At 45.3% G+C, this 12,332-nt stretch overlaps 1 protein-coding gene across 5 annotated transcripts in view; it reads left to right on the top strand.

Annotated features, from left to right (window-relative positions):
* The window catches only part of RARS1 (arginyl-tRNA synthetase 1), a 17,073-nt gene that overhangs the window by 3,381 nt on the left and 1,360 nt on the right, over positions 1-12,332 (top strand). For all 5 annotated transcript variants that reach the window (XM_035897049.1, XM_035897051.1, XM_035897052.1 and 2 more), the window contains 12 exons: positions 465-599; positions 1,076-1,264; positions 4,870-4,981; positions 5,981-6,081; positions 6,468-6,589; positions 6,935-7,055; positions 7,232-7,361; positions 7,675-7,779; positions 8,722-8,900; positions 9,437-9,546; positions 10,246-10,351; positions 11,580-11,752. In XM_035897049.1, the coding sequence (XP_035752942.1) occupies positions 465-599; positions 1,076-1,264; positions 4,870-4,981; positions 5,981-6,081; positions 6,468-6,589; positions 6,935-7,055; positions 7,232-7,361; positions 7,675-7,779; positions 8,722-8,900; positions 9,437-9,546; positions 10,246-10,351; positions 11,580-11,752 (1,583 nt within the window). The remainder of the gene's footprint in view (positions 1-464; positions 600-1,075; positions 1,265-4,869; positions 4,982-5,980; positions 6,082-6,467; positions 6,590-6,934; positions 7,056-7,231; positions 7,362-7,674; positions 7,780-8,721; positions 8,901-9,436; positions 9,547-10,245; positions 10,352-11,579; positions 11,753-12,332) is intronic.

The raw sequence follows: 12,332 nt of genomic DNA, 5'->3' as shown, positions 1-12,332 counted from the left end.
CCTGGCTCCAGCTGGCATTTGAGCTTGCTGGGGTTGTGTGAGTTTCATCCTCTGGAAGAGACACTGTGACCTGTGAGATGGTGAAATTGGCTGAAGGAGGCTTTAGGGAATTTTGAGTCTAAACTTTTGACATCTTTATTAGCTTTAAAAGGCTGGAGAAAGTCCTTATTTTGGAAATATGTTTTATTAGCATGACCTGTTGTCTTTCTTGCATTTCTGTCTTGATATTAGTGAGGTTATTATCTCACTGATTTTTTTTTTAAGACTGTTTCAGAATCCCTGGGTTTGGCACAAATAGAAACCACCTTTAAACATTAAATGTTTGGAACTATTCGACTGACTTATATGTCATTGGTGTTACCGTCATGAGGCAAAACTAGAACTGTATCTGAGATCTTGGAGCTTCTCACCTTCTGTCCTCCCACTCCAAGAATTACCGTGTGACAATTTAATCTGCTTTTCAGGAAAACGAGATCAAGTTGTTAACTGCAGAAATTGAGCGTCTGAAGAACTTTGGATGCTTGGGAGTCTCCCCGAGTTTGGAGGGGTTGCGAGACGAAAACGCAAAGCTTAAGTATCGGTTAAATTTCCTTCGAAAGGTAGGGGAATAAAGAATTATCGCTAAATAAATTACGTCAGTTTGTAACGGCTAGTAATGTGTGACAGCATGCTCACTTTGCATCTGACGCCTTAATTGTTGGTGCCACATCAGATATTTCTTGGTTCCTTAAACAGAAGCCTACTGTATGAAAAATAGCAGTAGGTCAGTAAGCCCACACAGTCAAGTCTTGACTAGTCACAGAACGGGCAGCCGGCTGAGGTCTCTACCAGGTTCACTGACAAAGGTGTGAGAAGTATTGCAGCCCTGCATTCAGGAGAAGCGTTTGTGCTGGGAGGTTTAAAGGGAGAAGCAGCTCGTGAATCACGTGATTTTAATGTTATCTATGTTGCTCCTCTGCCTGGAGGTGTCAGCCAAATCTGTCAGCCGTGCTTTGCCAGGCAGCCAAGGAAAAAGGTGGGATGTAAAGGCTCCTCAGATGCTGTGAATTTAGCCTTCTGGATTTTGTTTTTTCAGAGCCTTCAAGAGGAAAGAAGTAAAACAGCAAAAAGCATGATTAATATCAACAGCTGTCTTCAAGAGATCTTTGGAGCTGCTATTCAGGCTGCCTACCCAGATTTAGAAAACCCTCCATTAGTAGTGACGCCAAGTCAGCAGCCCAAATTTGGGGATTACCAGTGTAACAGCGCCATGGGCATAACGCAGGTAAATCTGAACGATCTTACAAAGAGAGGAAAAAATGGGGATGTTGCCTTTTGGAAGGTAAGTGATAGACAGCACAGTGAGAGTTGGAATATTAGACCTGTTTCAGGCTTGTTGCAGGCCTTTGGGCTGAGAATTCAGTGAGTAATGGCATTTTAGGGGAAGCATTGGCCTTCACAGAGTAGACCTTTAAACCTCCATTTAGATGACTGATATGAGAGAGTTACATGTGTGTCACACAGAAAAACCCCTCTGTTCATGGGATCTAAATCAAATCAGAATTTAAGTACTGCATTGATTTGCTAATGATGTGCAATTAACTACCAATTAGTGAGCTATATGTTTGGAACTAATACCAGCAAAACAATAAATCACAATTCCAGACAGCTACGAAGTGTTGATGAACACCTACAGATCTCTAAGTGCTCTTCTGTAACGCCAGGGAAGTATGATGTCCCCACACACATTTGCAGTTATGTGTGCAACCCCCGTTCTGACAGGGCAGGTGGGTTACAAACACACCCTGTCTCTGGGAGTGCAGGTTCCCCTCATTGCACACATACACATAGCAGTGAGCAGGGGCCCAGGTGCTCCCCTGTGCGCCCGAGTGGGGCACAGGTCCCTGCGTGCTGCATCCTGAGCTGCCCTCCGCAAGCTCCGGCACCTGATGGTGTGGGTCATTGTCGGGTCTGCACAGAGGCTGTGGTGTGCATGAAGCACCTTCTCACAGCGTCCAACCAAGAGTAGACTACTCAGGCACCGTCCTTCATACTTCTCTAGTTGACTCCCTCGTTTCAAAAGTTTTTGTGACAAATGCTTTTTCAGGTGGATTTGAGTGCACTATTCCACACAGTTTTTGTGCTCGTGTATCCTATCTTATTGGCGGTTGTTCTCCAAGCATTTGCTGAGGGGAGGTGGTGTGGGCATCCCCACATCTGTGGTTGGTATTTTCTTTTTACTGAGCAAAAGCCAGGAGGCATGGGTGGTTTTTTATGTTCTGATCTTGGAGGTTTTCAGGCAGCTGTAGGAATGGCTCCACTTTACAGAACACCTGTTAGGTGTGTGGAGAGGAAGGAGTGGGGTTATTTTAACCTGGCTAGTATTAACAGTTACTTTGAGAACTACAGCATTGCTCCTTTCTGGAAGATATTTGGCCAAAGAGGACCCAAACAGAATAAGAGACAATTTAGGAGTTGCTCAGTGGGCTGGGACTGTGCTGAAGTAAAACCAGGAGGTGGGGGAGAAAGAAGGTAGTGCTTAGGTGCTAAAGTGCCTGGACTTTCAATGCATTCATGCCTTTGAGTGAAGAGATAGACTCTTTGTAACTATAGATCTTTTATTTTGCAATCTCAACAGAAGCAACATTGGGTTTTTAAGTGTTCTGTTGTCAATTCACCTTTATTAATCTATTAGACTGGAAATCTTGACATTGAACTTGCACCGACGCGCATGGAATTCTCCTCTCCCAGGTTGTCATCTGCAGCTGCTGTGTCTGTTGTCCTGCCACAGTGAGTTTGACTCCCAGGCAGCATCGATACGTGCTAGCCAGCAGGCTCTTGGTCTGAAGTGCCAGGGCGGAAACAGCCCTCACAAATGCGTGTCATCTTCCCTTGGTCTCGTTAACATATTGTGACTGGGCTCCAGGCAGGGGAGCACCCTGGGTGACTGCACTGACATGGGCTTTCAGAGCTTTGCCATTTTTCTGACCGCTGCTTTACCCCAATTAAGTCGCAGTTGGGATTCTCAAGCAGTCCTGGCTTCTCAGTGTTGACGTTGTTGGCATAACTCAGTGTCTGAACAGTCCCCTTCAAACCAGGGTTTCAAGTTCCAGATTGTCAGCTGTACTGGTAAATAAGGGTTCCTAGTACTGGACTTGGCTATAGAGTGTGTTCCCTGGAAAGACACGCTGTATAAACTGGGCCTGAGCTTGGCAATACTCCCACATGCAGCATACTCAGAGCGTATCAGCACAGCAGAGCCAGGAGATGCAGTGTAGTTATTTCCCTCCGAGAGCAGCAGGTTATATACTTTCTGTCAGCCTAAGTTTTAAGGACTTGACTGTGGTGCTCCCTGTAGAGCCTTGCCCCCCCAGGGAGCTGGAACACCAGTCACCGGGACTGCCAGAGGAGCAGGAGGTGCCCTGACTTGCAGGCAGCACTCCTACGTGCCAGGCAGCAACTTCTCTCTGCAATGCGCCCATGTGGAAGGAGCCCTCACAAATGCATATTGTTTTCCTGGGAGCTCGTTAGCATATTAATGCCTGGGGTTTGAGCCAGGAGCTCTGCTTGCTCCTTAGAGTAATAGGAGTACAGGGACTGTTCCTGGAATGATTCAGATACATGCCTGTAATCTGGTGTAACATGCCCGTAATCTGGTTTTGCATTTATTTTTCCTGTAGTTTGCACTTTGAGTAGCATTAAAGGCTAAAGACATTTTCTTTCCTTGCCCATTCAAAGCCTATACCATCTTGGAAGGATTCCGGGACGATCAACTGTATGACAGGTTGAACAGGACAGAAGTCACATTTTGCAGCAGACTGCAAGCTGGCAAATACAAGCAGTAGTGAGTGTAGATTCTGAATTGACAAAGAGGTACATGCTTTTCGTGGCCTTGGTGAGAGGGACGTGATAGATTATTTTTAAATATGCCACAGTAAGACTGGAAAAACATGCACTTAAAAAAAACTAGTTGTGGTAATTTTATACAGTGCGAATGTAGTGTTTTGCAAGTGGTTGGGCTAGCTCACAGAATCCTCCTAAAGGGTGTTTTTCTAAGATTTGCAAAAAGCTGTGTGAGAATATGCTTTGGGAATGGACAGAAAAATTGTGGACTAGATGATCATTGAAGGTCTCTTCCAACCAGAATATTCTGATTTTGTCATTGTATCTGAACTTGCATCGTGTTACTTCCTCACAGTGGGCCATTTATATCTGGGGGGAAAAGGAAAACAGTTTTTCTGATGCCCTTTGATGAAAATTGGGCAGTGTTAGGATTACCTTTGGTCGCTTGGGTTGTTGGATGTTATTATTTATTTATTTATTCATTTATTTATTAAGTTTGAGCATAAGGTAGGACTGAAAGCCGTTTGCTTTGGTTGCTTTTAATCATAAATTGGCAGATTTGCTCTGAAACCACACTCAGGATATACTGGAGGCACAGTTCAAAACTTCAAATACGAATGCTGGCAGAGCTGAGGATACCCATGAGGCTGATGAACAGGATTTTGAAGCAGTGTGAAGGACTGGACCAGCTATGTTGATTTTTAAAGGGTTTGTCTTTTAGTAGCTTAGAGAAATAAAAATTTGTCAAACCACTTAACAGGTTTTTGAAAAATGGCCTGGAAGATTTTTCTTCTGACATAGGGACTACCCCTTAATTGCCCTTAGCAGAAGGGAGTGAATGTTTTGGGTCTAATTAGAGTTCTGCTGCATAGAAAGAGCTGATCTAATCTGTAAAATTTGCTAGAGATATTTTTCTTTGTGTGTGTCTCTGCATTACAAAGCTAAAGGATCATGAGGATCTTTCAGTGCTGTAGCATCTATGCTTTCTGTTTCGCTCTGTAGAATGTTTTGGAGGATTGAATTTTACTTGATCTTCTTGCATTTCAGATACTGCTCAAAACCAAGGAACAGAAGGTTAGCCCCAGAGAAATCGCTGAGAAAATAGCAAAAAATATTCCTGCCAATGAATGCATTGAGAAGGTTGAAATTGCCGGTCCTGGTAAGATAGTTTCATGTTACACACTTTGTATGTTTTAAAGCTAATAGGGCAATTTTATACTGGATGGTGATGAGGGAAGCTGAGTTGAGTTCAACTGTTTTGTGATTTAAAACTGCAGTTATGGGGTGAATTAGCTGCTTCTGTCTTGGTGAGCTTTGTAGCCCTCAGACTTGTGCAGCAGCAGAAAATCTACACCTCTGTTGGAATTGGCAAGTGCAATCCTGAGCCCTTTAATTATCAGTTTTTCCACTGACCCTTAAGGGACCAGCTTTTCTCCTTTGAATATTGGTGATGGGTATCAGGCCACAATCATGAAATCACAGCAAAAATCGATAAGCCCTTCTTGCTGTTGCTTGCATGGTAAGGAGACCTTGTCCTCTCAGCACTGAGATGCTGAAGTAGCAAGGAGGTTATTAATTGCTGTATCTGTTTTGTCCCTGTGACCCAGGAAGAAATACAAGGGCTCATATTTCTGAGGGCTGCAGCATAAACACAGAAATGACATAGCACAGCCCTTCAAGTGCTTGTGCAGAATCTCATTCATTAGCTCTGTGAAGCAGTGTTTTTCCACAAGCATGGGACATCCCAGGTGTAACTATGCTTTAGAATATTTTAAAAAAGGAGACAAAGCAGGATTTAGTTTTGCATTCTGCAAACCCTGGCAAGATGATTTATTTTCTCATAAAAAATGTTTTTATAAATTCACCTGTGAGTGACAATGTGCAAAAAGGAGTTATGTCAGTGGACTAGCTTGCAGAATCTCCTACAGTAAAGGCTGTAGTGGTGTGAGACAGACTTTTGTAATCTAGGAACAGAAATTGTCTTCTAGTGACAACTTTGTTGTCCTGTTGCTGAAAAAAATTTTGTTTTGTCAAGCTAACTACATACGGTCTTGACCTTGATGCGAGGAAACAGAAATCCAAGGGTGAAGGAAAAAAAAAGTGGTTTGAGGCACTACTGCAAGCCCTAGTACTCATTGCTGGTTTTCTCTTCTTAAAGGTTTTATCAATGTCCATTTGAGAAAGGATTTTGTATCAAAGAAGCTGAGCAGTTTATTGATAAATGGAGTTCAACCACCAGCCATCGGCAAAAGGAAAAAGGTACAGCATTTAGCACATAGGCATCCTGCTCCCATATAGATGGAACATGCTGGACTGCAGGTAGCTTTAAAATCCCTCCCTAAAGTGATTTGTTGAGCAGATGTCCACATCAGCTGGTTGTTAGAGCAGAGTAAATGGGATGTGACTTACTTAGGGACTGGGGGCCACGGGGTAGGCTGCGAGTACCTGGTGGGTGAGGGACGGGGCTCCCCGGGGACGGCGTGTTGTGCCGAGGTCAGTCTGGGAGTGACCCCCTGAGGTCAGTGGAGGCGAGCCTTGTTCCCCCCTGCTCGCCGCCCGCCCCAACAAAACCCAGCTTACACACATGGAGTGTGGCAATGAATGCTGCCTTCTATTGATTTTTTTCCTTTGGTACCGTGTTGAAGGTGGTGGTGGACTTTTCATCCCCTAACATTGCAAAGGAGATGCATGTTGGCCACCTGCGGTCTACCATCATCGGAGAAAGTATGTGCCGACTGTTCGAATTTGCAGGTTATGATGTTTTGAGGTGAGAGTGAACTTTTGGGTGGGGTGGGCTTGTTTGACTAAATTTATGCAATACCTATCTCTGTGCTTTGGTCTGTATTGGTCTTTTTTTATAAGCACGTAACAATCCTTTATGTGTAGTAAGATACTAAGCTGAGCAGGTGTAGCAGGGTTAGGGATCAAAATGGACAGCAGCTTCATTGCAGTGAAATTGGGGGGAGCTAGCCAGTTTTTGATTTCTGATATTATGTGTTGATTTCTGACATTATGTGTGTTTCTTCTTTTAGAATATACATTTTTTAAATGCGTGTATTTTAAAGCATATATTTGAGAAATAATTATTGTTGTGCTCTTTGATTGCTTCAAGGTTAAACCATTTAGGAGATTGGGGCACCCAGTTTGGAATGCTCATTGCTCACCTCCAAGACAAATTTCCGGATTACTTAACTGTTTCTCCTCCCATTGGAGATCTCCAAGCTTTTTACAAGGTATTTGTGGCAAATGAGTGTGGCATTTATGTCAACATCTGAAAAGCAGATTGAGGAGCTTTACAAATTGCAGCATAGCATGCTGCCTCTCTGTCTTTTGAGATGAATCTGTTACGAATATTAGCTTGTTTCACAGGAGAAAGAGGTGCTTTTTCATGTATAGTGTTTTACCACAGGAGTCCAAGAGGAGGTTTGACACAGAGGAGGAATTTAAGAAACGTGCCTACCAATGTGTGGTGCTGCTGCAGAGCAAAAACCCAGACTTCATTAAAGCGTGGGAACTGATCTGTGACGTGTCGCGGAAAGGTGACTTTGCCACATTCAGAAATGTGTCTCAGCAGTAGAACAGTGTTGCTTTCCTCACCTTTATGTCTGAGTCCATCCTCTAGTTTTCTTTTGAAAATCACTGCCAGAATGCTATGAGAAGCTTTAAGAAAAAAGCCGATACATCCAAAGTACTGGCCTGTCTGTGGAGGCTTTCAGCTAAATCTTTTGTCTCCTGAGTCCTAGTCTGATGGCTTCAGCAAGAGATGGAAAATGCCTTTAGGGACTTGCTGTGCCCATTGGTAAACGTGCCACTAATTCCCGCTGTGTATTTTGTTCTGTTTTCCTCCTCAAGAGTTCCAGAAAATCTACAACTGCTTGGACATCACACTCATAGAGAGAGGGGAATCGTTCTACCATGAGATGATGAAAGACATCGTGAAAGAATTTGAAGATAAAGGTAAGGCTTTTGGTCTCAGAGTCAGAAATTCTGCAGCTGTCAGGATGAGCCAGGTAACCTCGCTCCTCTTGAGCGAGGCTTAGTTTTTGAAGTTGCACATTCCCCACCCTTGCTCTTTTTCTCAGCCACATGTCCTGAGTGGATTTTTTGTGGCATTTTCTCCCAGAGAAGCATTAGCAGAATTGATTCTTGTATGTTTCATTCCAGAAAGCTTAAATCTTTCTTGCTGACACCAAAAGCAGTGTGCCTGTGGTATTTGTAGGCAATAGCATGAGGATTTTATTGTATCCTTAGTATTTAGTTGATTACTTGACTATTTAAGGAGCAATATATGACAGACTTCCCGGTCTTAGTGTTGTGCTTGTATGGGAACTTTGTCTGAGAAATCTCTGTGAAGACAGTGGCATTTTTGGATCATGTTGACTTTGAGACTGGCAAGAAGCCAAATGGAGCGTTAAAATGTCTCTGGGTTTATGAGTTTCCTGTCTGGATTTGGCATTTGTTGGATCTCACCACCTGAAGTGTTCTGACTGGCCTTACCCCTGAAAGACTTTGTGCTACGTCCCTGTTGCCTCTCTGTAGAGTTTTTGTTGCTCTTAATGCCATACTTTGTGATGATGGTTTTGTGGCTGTAAAGGTGGAGCTGGATGCCAGTGACAGGAGTTTTTAAATCCAAATAGGTCTCTTCTGATAAGGCCAGATCAGTAGAGATCCGCTTCCTTGTGCAAAGTGTGAGCTCTGGAAGTGCAGTTCAGAATGTGACTTGGTTGGTGAGGGAGTTGTCATTTAGCTTTTTTCATATTTTGAGCCATTAATTATTTGATAATGCGAGTGCATGGCCTTTTCTTTCTGGTACCATCCGGGAAGGCCAGTGTTTCTGCTTGTGCTGGCCCACAAAATTCCCCGTTCAATATGACACAATGTTTTCCATTGCTTTTCTAGGATTTGTCCAAGTTGATGATGGCCGGAAGATCGTGTTTGTCCCAGGTTTCCCTGTCCCATTGACGATCATGAAATCGGATGGAGGCTTCACGTATGACACATCTGACTTAGCTGCTCTTAAACACAGGTTGTGTGAAGAGAAGGCTGATATTCTTATATATGTTGTTGATAGTGGCCAGGTGAGTATGCCAGCCTCTGCTGTCACTGCTGGTCCAGATCATGAGAAAGTGTGTTAAATGACAGATGCAACAGTAACATAGGTAGAATGCTACAGGGGTTTTACTGTGGTATATTAACTCTTGTCCTTATCAGTGTAACGGTGAATCTAGTTTGGTGGCTGGTGGTCTCCATGAAGGACCCCCTAGAACTCAATCGATTAGGGAGAGACCCAGTTACCACTGGAGGTGGGTGAAGCCTAAGGCTCAGTAGATCTGGAATGAGATTTGTACTGCGTATACTTGGGTCTCTCCTTACCTGAGGAAATGCAAGGTTGTCAACTCTGTATCTGAGCAGCGATGGGAATTTGCTGGTGCCTGCTTCTGTAAGCCAGGAAAACTCTGAGAAGTTGAACTTTCTGAAACGGAATTTTTCTCTGGAGCTAGAGACATTTTAAGTCTCATTGCGAAAGCAGCACTGTGAAGGGGATAAAGCTGGGAAGAAACCTGTACCTGGAGGAGTGGGTTGAGAACCAGTTGTTGGTATTTGTTCCTTGCAGTCGGTGCATTTACAAACGGTGTTTGCAGCTGGACAGATGATCGGCTGGTATGATCCCAAAGTAACCAGAGTGGCCCATGCCGCATTCGGAGTGGTGCTGGGAGAAGACAAGTAAGTATTTGATGTAGTTTTTCCTCTGTATGTGCTCTGAAGAGGATGTTTGAGTGAATGCAGAAGACTTGCTCTTGTTTGTTGACAAGTGGCATGCCCCCGCACCAAAAAAAGCACTGCATCCATGCTGTTATTCGTAACTCTGTCATTTCATTGTGAGTCATGGTCCTTGATCCACGTAGTCACTGGTGCTGTCATCAGGTTCCCTCTTGGGCCTGGCTTCTGCTGCCTGGCATTTGGGGAGGGGCACCAGGAATGGTGGAAGTGCAGTGGAAGCTGATGTAAATACTGGGAGATGGCAGTGGTAAAGGCCATGATTTCCATTATTGTCTACCTGCCTCATGGTGGATGAAACAAACACTTCTGTGTCCTGGTGTGCAAACCAGGCCCTTGTGCCTCCAGAGCTGTGTCTCTGAAGGTGTGGCTAAGTCAGTGTGCTCTGACAGTCATGTACCATTGTGGACTGGGTGGTTGTGCTGTAGCTTTGTTGTTATAAAAGTAAAGGTGGCTTGCTGGGGTAGGCAGGTATCTGGCACTGGTGCTGTGTCCTGCTTAATGTCTGAAACTGGGGCAGTTCTGATTGTTCTGTGAGCCTGGTCACCCCTCCTGGCCACCCCATGGGTGTTCTCTGAGATTCCCATGTTTTGTGGGAGTGTTTTGCCTCTTACACAGGTGGTCATTTTGGCTGTGTGTTTTCAGGAAGAAGTTCAAAACTCGTTCAGGGGATACAGTGCGTCTTATAGATCTGCTGGAAGAAGGGCTGAAACGAGCAATGGACAAGCTGAAAGACAAGGAACGGGACAAGGTAGTTGTGACAAATTGCTTATCTTTCCTGAGAACTTCCCAGATTTGTTCACAGACTTGTGGTTTCTGCATTCTGGATGTGAGCTGAGAATATGAGCACTGCCAAACCGCCCAGGAGATGCTGTGGGTTGTGTATGCAATCAGTGTGATTAATTGATAGCAGTTTGGGCAAGGTGCTGTCATGGGGAAAGAAGAGCATCCCTGAGTACACAGAAGTGACAAAATGTGAGCTGGAGGCAGCACCCTGGCCTCTGGCTGGTACTGCAGAGCTTTTTGAGGATGGGAGTGGAGAGCTGGGCCTGGCAGGGCAGCTGGCCTTGCAGGTACCGTCAGGTCTCACTGGTGTGATGGCAACAGCAGTGACCCCACACACACGATGCAGGAGGTGGTGGCAGAATATATAAAGTAAGTTGCAGCCTTGGCCTGCTGGGCTAGCAGTGACTTCTGGTGATAGATGGTTGGGGATCTGCAGGGGTCTTTGGCATCAGGTTTCACCTTTTCCCTTGGAGGCTGTGGCTGAGTTTGCTGGAAGCCCTTTGCTTAATGAGCTTTCTGTCTGTCTTGGATCCTGATGGCCTGGGAAGAACTCTATCCAAGCACTGTGTGAGGCGGTGGAGTTGGGAAGTGCAGCTCCTTGGTGCTGTGCAGCATAGGGTGAACGTGAAAGGTCCCTTTTTAAACAGGAACACTGAGGAAGCATGGAAAAAAAACCACCTTGAAAATCTCCCAAGGATTCATATGAGGATTCAGATGATGCAAAGAAGTGCTTTGCCGTGATGACAGGGCACTATTCCACCAGAGAGGGGTTTTGTGAGTGTTTGGACTGCCCAAAATGCTTTATAAGGGTAGGAGGGCCAAGTGTTTGTTATGTGAACATGCAGTTTTTAAGAAGCAGGAGCACAGTATGAGCATCAAACCTGTATGGCATCATAGGGCACAGAAGGCCTGCAGGCCTTCAGGAGTAGAAGGAGTCAGCCTTAACCTGGGCAGGGCTGCAGTGCTGTTTGATTGCCGGAGAAGTGAGGGGTGGATATGGGGTTATCCAGTGTCTTGAAGTGGAAAAGTGGGTGGGTGTGAGCCTTTGACTGAGTACCACCTGGGTAAAATCCCCTCAGCAGCCTGGGCTTTCCTCTTCAGCCCAGCTGAGTGGCCAAGGCCACGTGTTGCAGTTTGTGGTGCCAACATAGTGTTCTTCCTTATGACTGTTACCTGTTTTGAAATTGCAACAGGTCCTCACGGCAGAAGAGCTGAAAGCTGCCCAGACATCAGTTGCTTTTGGATGTATTAAATATGCAGATCTCTCCCACAACAGACTAAACGATTACGTATTCTCCTTTGACAAGATGCTGGATGACCGAGGAAACACAGCTGCATATTTGCTATATGCCTTCACACGCATCAGGTAGGTTGACTGTGCTGGGAGTCACCTGGAGTTGGTGTCTGGTGCTCTCTGCATCTTTTATCGCAGGTGTGGGGAAAGGGGTGACTGAGTTGCATCAGTGCTGTTAGGGGTAGTGGGTAAGAGAAGCCATCTACACTGGTATGCACCATCATAGGCAAGGTTTTATTTGTCACTAGGAGTGGTGTCCTCTGCTGTTTTCTGAAACAGGGCTCCTCTGTGCATGACATGCATGCTGGGCTTTTAGCTAGCAGGGAGGGAACTGTGGGAGTTTCTGGTAATTCCCATTAGAGGTTTTAGGTGGTTGGAGAGAGGTGAGCCTGTGTTCCAGCAGCTGCTCACCTCAGGTGTTGCCATACCCCACACAGTTTTTCTGGTGCCCTGAGCCCTGGTTTGTGTGGCAGCATCAGCCGTCCTTGCCAGCGCCTGTGCCCAGAGCACATCCCTCCCTGTTCCACTGCAGTGCCCTGTTGGATCTCTCCAAGGGCAGCACCTCCCCTGCGTTCCCAGGGCTGATCGCTCTCTTCTGGCCTGGGAACCCAGGACTGGGCAAGTGAGGAGATCAGCGGGTGGCCTGCGCTAG

This window comes from Egretta garzetta, unplaced genomic scaffold (assembly GCF_000687185.1).
Source record: "Egretta garzetta isolate BGI_Z169 unplaced genomic scaffold, ASM68718v1 scaffold97, whole genome shotgun sequence".
In the NCBI taxonomy this organism is placed as follows: Eukaryota; Metazoa; Chordata; class Aves; order Pelecaniformes; family Ardeidae; genus Egretta; species Egretta garzetta.
Note: the sequence above shows the minus strand (reverse complement) of the source record. Positions and strands in the feature narration are given on the sequence as shown.